Here is a 6,292-nt window from a genome sequence, read left to right on the forward strand (position 1 = left end):
TGTTATATCTAAAACTGTATTTTTAATACCTTACATTCCTGACCATTGGTACAAGTTTAAAGAACAACAATTAAATTAAACGAATGCCTATAAGTTATATGTACCTCAAAAATGTTTGAAACATAAATTTGTGACATAATAATTTTATTAATAAGTATTTATTTTTCGTAGACAAAAGATTTATAATTGTTACATTTGTTATAAGAAAAGAGGTCTGTCAAAAGAGGTTGCTAAGGCTAACAATTTTTCATGTAATTCTTTACAAATTTTATAAAATGTACTTATATTCAAAATAATTGTAATTGATTGTTTAAAAGGTGAATTTCAAATGTCATTTCACGGGATGCCACTTTGACGTCCCTGATGCCTGACAGCCTATGAACACTTGTATTCCGTTCATGCGATTCTGGCTGATCACACAATTTTTAACCGCACTGTGCGGTAACCGCACAATGGTGGCCTGGCAACAGAGCCTTTGCAGCGTTAAAAACTAGTTTTTCCATGTTAATTTCGTAATTCGCAAAAATGTTCAGGTAAACTATTCTGATACGATGTTACGATACAGGCTTCTGTTTTTCATAAAAGTCATTAATTTCCTAAAATCTATTTCGAATTCCCTTGATTTTTCTTTGAGCTGCAAATAGTGTCGATAAATTATCTGACGATGTTAAAGACAAGGTTATTATTGTTTCACAATAATCACAGGTTCTCCACTTTATTAATGCTCCAGGCATAAACCTTGAATTATTAATAAGCATAAATAGATATGATTTTTATATTTCGACGAGTTTCATCACTTAAGCCTATAATTTCATCCTGTTAGGCAGTATCAATAGAATCTTGTGAGTTCCAAATGAGTTTATAAGGATTTGTATTTGATTATGAAAATTATGTATAATGTATTTTATTTTATAGATACAGATGGTTTCATAGAATTATAAGAAGGAACACCAAACCTATTTCTGAGGAGAAAGCTTTATTGTGGAAGAAGCGCTTAAATTTGGTATATATATTTGTCACCTGGAATACAGTAGGCCTTTTATTGCTCAAGTGGAGTAATAGTGATACTAAAGAAATTTCATCAGGTACATAAATTCTTATATACATTTAAGTGTAATATTTATTGAATTTCATTTTTAGCTAAAAGCTTTGCGAAGCTATTAAACATAGAGGAAGCACAGGTAATACGTGTTTCTGGACTTAAAGTAGTGGATAACTATGAAATCGAAAAGCCCATAAGTTCGATCGACATTAAGAAAGAAAGTGAAGATCTCTTCTTCAATACGGATGACGTGCTGAAAAAACTAGATAGTCAAGAAAGTGAAGTCATTGTTGCAAAAAAATGATTAACAGTTGACAATATGTTATATTTAATACTTCAGTCCTTAGATGACAAAATACTAGTATTGTAAAATGTATTTAACAAGGTACCATACAAAAAAATAATCTTTTGAATTTCTCTTATACTAATTACTTATAGTAATGTGTCTAAAAATCAAAATACTGCTAGTCAGTAATGTGGCCAAGTAACAATCATCAGTCATCATTGGACAAATTTTGTTCAATTATCTCTACAGGAAATAATAATGTTTAAGGGAGAGATCGACGCAAAGCTATTGCTCCAGCAGCAGATGTACCTGATTCCGGGTTTAATTCTTTTAATCTCTGCTCCATTTCGCATAACAGCGCCGATCTAAAAAAAATAAATAGATTTTCAGCTTGACTCTTAAAACTTAGATTGAGTAAGGTGTTGCTGGCTCAGAACCAAACCTATATTCTTCGTAACGCATGACCACTTCTTCTAGTTCCTGTTTATAAAGCCTCGTTAACATTGCATTAAAACAATCAAGTTCTGGCAAGCGGAAAAGCTCCCAACGCAATTTGCGATCCAGAGCGACAGAGGCCCGACTGTAAACGTATAACCAGTGTGGAATTTCTTCATTCAGGTAAGGATTGGCTGGAACTAACACACTGTGAGAATGAAAATGAGTATGTCGTGGTGGCGATACAACTCTCACTGCTTGCATTTCTAATGGATAACATGGATGTTCATACTGTGCTTGTCTGGTGATATGGCTATAAAGAGAATACAATTTTTAGATGTTTTATAATAAAAAGTTTTCATTCTCACTCTATTTTAAATATATCACTGACTTAACATAATAAACACCATATTCTGGTGATTCAATTCTTTCCCATCCAGTTGGTAAACCCTCTTTTTCAAGAGGATGTGACCAATGAGTAGTCTTTGTATTGTGATCTATATAATATTTTCTTCCACGAAGAGTAAAATCAACAGACCAACCAGGAGGAAGCGGTAGTTCCTCCGGTTGTTCACTTCTAGAACTCGATCGTTCCGAATGAGTTCTACTGTAACTGAAGATAGTAATTATTCTATGTTATACATACTGATCTTTATGATTTTAAACTTGTTCAACTCTGTATTCATACCCGGCATTTAAGCGGTATGGTGCTTGATTATATTCTTCATAGCCTGTGTCAATTTCAAAAGGCAGGTAAGGCATTTGTGGTGTCTGAACCCTGTCCAAATGGTATTCAGATCCTGCATATTGGTTAACATAAGTGTGTGATATAGCTGGTGATAATCCAGGATGATACATTGGAGTAACTGTACGTGAACTCATTCCATCACTTGAGCCAGAATTAACAGAAAGACTAGCAAACCTGTGCAAGAAGATCATTTATTGTACTTTGTAATATATTATTAAACTAAAATTGATACAGACTATCGTTTGTCAGATCAGCACCACATACCTTTGAGCCAAATCAGGAACTGAACTGTTTGGAGTATATTTTCCCTCGTGACTTCCCAAACCTACAGCACTCATTGTTGTTTTAGTATTTCCAAATTTCTGTACCATACTGGGTTGTTGAGGAACTGGCTAAACAGTGTAACATTCCTCATTAATCAAATAACAAATGACAATAATTAAATTTTTTACCATAGATGAAGGTATAGTTGGCTGGTTATTGCGTCTTCTTGTTCTTCTATTTGGCTCTGTCGTCCAAACATTAATAACTGAAATAATAAATAAATAATTATGCTTTAATAGAATATTCTTCAAAACTATATATATATGCATATAAATTGAATTTAGTTACGCATTCATTCAAACTATACTTGAAAGTCCCAGAATATAATTGTTAGTAAGATTGCCTGAAGATTATAATATTATAATACAACAAATGTTATACTCACTGGGCATCTCTGGAGGTGTTTCCTTCTTGACATATTTTCCAACGACACCTTCTTTAATTGTTCGAAGATCCTTGTTCTTGCGTGATAACATTGTGACTTCGTTTTCAAGAGTGAAGAACGTATCAGCCAGTACCAAATCTTTAAAACCAATGATAATAAAGGAAATCGTTCAAATTCATAAGATTCGTTATCACGAAAAAAACATGTAAATATTGTTCTACTGGAGCATCGGTTTTCGACATTTTATGCGTTTAATTCTCACAAATTCATGTCAGTACAAGCCAAAGTAATAAGAAATTAAGTGGAACGAGCTATGAAAATCATTCGCAATCTCTTGACAGATAATGTTCGTTGTTAATGCAGAGATGAGTAGGGAGATCCACAACACTACGATTTTAGGCGATACCAAAAGCATGGCGCTAAATCGTAGCGGCGAGTCCGAAAGTAGGGTTTTGTGATCATTGCCTCCGTCGATAACACGTGTCCCGTCGTAACCAAGTTGAACGTTATCACCACTAAACTATACTCAACATGGAACGCACCCACTGTAGGAAAAGTGCGAGCCGAGAGAGATAGCATTCTTATTATAGAACTTATACTCCTGGAAGTATAATAACGCACTCTAGCAATGAGTGAAAAGTGGCCCCAACATGTTGAGACAGAGATATGTATCTCTCTTCGTTGTTAACGTTCAGTTCTTCTCACTAGAGTCCCTCTAGTAAGAGTCCGGCCAACGGTGGGGCTTGTTAGTGATTGGCTCCGCCATATTATGGGCTCTTCCCGGAATAGAATGGTTGTGTGAATACATATATGAGAGAGATTCGCATTGTGTAGTGTGGGTAGTGTTAAGCCCTGTACGGCGGGTTGCCTGTACTTGGCGCGAGACTCGACCGAGTCTCTTTAAGGTAAAGATTGATAATTTGAAAATCCGCGCGCAATGTCATGGTGGCGCGAAACAAGCCCTTAATATGGCGTCCCTTCCGGGTGTTGGCCGGCTCTTTCTAAAGGGACTCTACTTCTCACTGCACACGCGCGCACTATGTCATAACAACGATTGCCTCCAATCGAATTTCTTCAGTCATCCTGTATTTCGCGTTTCTGGCACATCTCCTCATTGGAGGAGTCAGCCATAAGTAAAGGAAGGAAGGTATTTCGCGTTTCGCGTTAGATTGGTTAGGTTTTGTTAGGTCAGTAAAATTGTGCATTTGCGCAATGAGGGGAACTGGCCTGAACTGAACGTAACGAAGTGAGAAAGAGATATATCTCTGTTTCAACATGTTGAGACTACTTTTAAAACACGATTCCTCTTCCAGGAGTAAGTATAAGTTCTATGATTCTTATAGTGGGATCAATCTTTTTCTGAACGTTTTAGCCAATGAGATTCCTAGACTTAGCGTCTCGTTTCCATAGATACCGTGACAGACAGGAGTGTATGTACGTACCGGACGAACGCTGTGACCGTAGTTTGACACCTCATTTCGGCATTGAAAGGAATAATCAGTGTAAATAAATGATTAACAAGTTAACAGTTTATATAGATTATCGGTATCGTAAGCTTCACCGTATGTCTTTAACGTAGTTGATAGTGTTTGTCCATAGGCAACTGAGAACTTCCTGATCTTGTACAATTGTACGTACATCATAATACAAAAATTAAATTATACAAACTTACCTCTAATAACGGAATGAGTAGATGAATTTTAGAAAAATTAGGCGCATGTGAATTTATTTAAATTATTTTTACGAGGATATATTATAAATAATAACTATGCACGGTACGTTCCAAAATGTACTATAAGTACTACGAGTATTGTGACTCATCCATTGCATGCAGCTGAACAGGGAACACTGCGATCATGTTGCGATGAATGATATCATCAGAATATGATGTGATTCTCATCATTACAATGTATATTTTCGTTAAAAAAAAAACGAACTTTTTCATAAGCTGATTATTTTAGAAGAATTTGTTGGAATGTCATATTTTTTGTTTTTCAGATAAGTAAAGAAGTTGCTTATCCATTCGTGCATAACAGTGCGTAATGAATTTCAAGTGCGTTATTTACATATATTTGACAAGGAAACGTTTTTGGTAATGACGACTTCAAAAATAAGAGACAAGGTTAAGACTTGATTTGTTTTATGAAAATAAAATTATGTACCAATGTGATTAGAAACGAAATGTCCATAGGTACCCTATCCACACTATCGAGTTTCACCGTATTTATTAATTCTTTGTACAACGAGCTCCGTTATGAAAAGTAACTATTCGTTACGAATTAATATAACTAATGGTAAACGGTAAAAATATATTATAATAATGTAAAACAATATTTTCATGTAATACGTCCTATCTTTAATTAATATTTGTACGTAAATAAGCAGCGTCAAAGGAATTGACAGTAAAATTAAAATAGGCATTCGCTTAAAATGCCTATGTATATTCACGCGTCAAAAATTATTTTTTTATTTAATTTTTGGAGTCGCTACAGCATTTACAAATTGGCAATGGTCATGTACTTTATACTCTCATGTGACATTGAGAAAATGATTTTCATGAAGAGGAGAAAAATGGAGTGTAACAAGAAACTAACGAAACATTATGCCTCAGACATATTGCAAGAAAGTAACGTTCTAAATGATCGGTTAGGTATCTCTCGCACTACGTTATGAGAACGTGAGCAAGCGATCATTTTTGTATTACTTCCATCTATTCGTTAATATTATTTTTATTGTTGTTATTTGTATCATTATTATCATTATTATGCAATGGTAAGAAATTTTAAAAACGATCCCACGTACACTTTTGCGGTGGCTGGTGGGAGCACAGCTCCGAATAAATCTTATGCATTGTATCTCTATTATTTATTATATTTATAAGCAACCATGGATATTTTGGTACAATTAAATTTTTTATTGTATATTTGTCCCTCGCTTCTTTTATTTTTTTTATTTAAAAAACAACATATATTTTTTACGTTTTCTCTTCAATGGATTCAATATTATTATTCATTAATGTTACTTTATGCATTTGTATACCTCTACGATTTTTTCATCCTTGAAAAAAGTTGC

General features: G+C 34.2%; 2 protein-coding genes and 1 long non-coding RNA gene across 7 annotated transcripts; 2 read left to right on the forward strand and 1 right to left on the reverse strand.

The window, feature by feature from the left end:
• Nucleotides 1-378: 378 nt before the first annotated feature.
• On the forward strand, nucleotides 379-1,464 carry LOC107265814. The gene is made up of 3 exons (XM_015735655.2): nucleotides 379-533; nucleotides 916-1,085; nucleotides 1,141-1,464. The coding sequence occupies exons 1-3, from the start codon at nucleotides 526-528 to the stop codon at nucleotides 1,344-1,346; spliced, it is 384 nt and encodes a 127-aa protein (XP_015591141.1). The 5' UTR covers nucleotides 379-525; the 3' UTR covers nucleotides 1,347-1,464.
• LOC107265811 (scaffold protein salvador) lies at nucleotides 1,347-3,807 on the reverse strand. Of its 3 annotated transcripts, none has more exons than XM_025083078.1 (8): nucleotides 3,763-3,807; nucleotides 3,221-3,358; nucleotides 2,964-3,040; nucleotides 2,776-2,903; nucleotides 2,452-2,685; nucleotides 2,155-2,370; nucleotides 1,771-2,076; nucleotides 1,347-1,693 (listed from the first exon to the last, which is right to left on the reverse strand). In XM_025083078.1, exons 1-8 carry the CDS (start codon nucleotides 3,797-3,799, stop codon nucleotides 1,591-1,593), a joined length of 1,239 nt encoding a protein of 412 aa, XP_024938846.1. In that variant the 5' UTR covers nucleotides 3,800-3,807; the 3' UTR covers nucleotides 1,347-1,590. The 3 variants fall into 3 exon arrangements, with proteins under 3 accessions (XP_024938846.1, XP_024938844.1, XP_024938847.1); XM_025083076.1 differs by having other exon boundaries at nucleotides 2,155-2,376; XM_025083079.1 differs by lacking the exon at nucleotides 3,763-3,807 and adding an exon at nucleotides 3,552-3,647 and having other exon boundaries at nucleotides 2,155-2,376.
• Nucleotides 3,808-4,147: 340 nt separating this feature from the next.
• Nucleotides 4,148-5,548, forward strand: LOC107265840. 3 transcript variants are annotated; one of them, XR_003059193.1, is made up of 3 exons: nucleotides 4,148-4,535; nucleotides 4,631-5,129; nucleotides 5,219-5,548. It is a non-coding gene; the product is annotated as an uncharacterized LOC107265840 (long non-coding RNA). The 3 variants fall into 3 exon arrangements; XR_003059194.1 differs by having other exon boundaries at nucleotides 4,149-4,535; nucleotides 4,631-4,850; XR_003059195.1 differs by having other exon boundaries at nucleotides 4,151-4,535; nucleotides 4,631-4,722.
• Nucleotides 5,549-6,292: the final 744 nt, after the last annotated feature.

Source organism: Cephus cinctus, unplaced genomic scaffold (assembly GCF_000341935.2).
Source record: "Cephus cinctus unplaced genomic scaffold, Ccin1 Ccin1_scaffold0240, whole genome shotgun sequence".
Lineage (NCBI taxonomy): Eukaryota > Metazoa > Arthropoda > Insecta > Hymenoptera > Cephidae > Cephus > Cephus cinctus.

Bases quoted from the DNA above. Each gene is read 5' to 3' on its own strand.
- LOC107265814 (XM_015735655.2), top strand. The intron at 1,086-1,140 runs GTACATAAATTC...TTTCATTTTTAG, and splicing joins TACTAAAGAAATTTCATCAG to CTAAAAGCTTTGCGAAGCTA.
- LOC107265811 (XM_025083076.1), bottom strand. From the start codon at position 3,799: ATGCTATCTCTCTCGGCTCGCACTTTTCCTACAGTGG. The intron at 3,359-3,762 runs GTGCGTTCCATG...TTGGTTTTAAAG, and splicing joins TCGCACTTTTCCTACAGTGG to ATTTGGTACTGGCTGATACG. The intron at 2,904-2,963 runs GTAAAAAATTTA...TACACTGTTTAG, and splicing joins CAACTATACCTTCATCTATG to CCAGTTCCTCAACAACCCAG.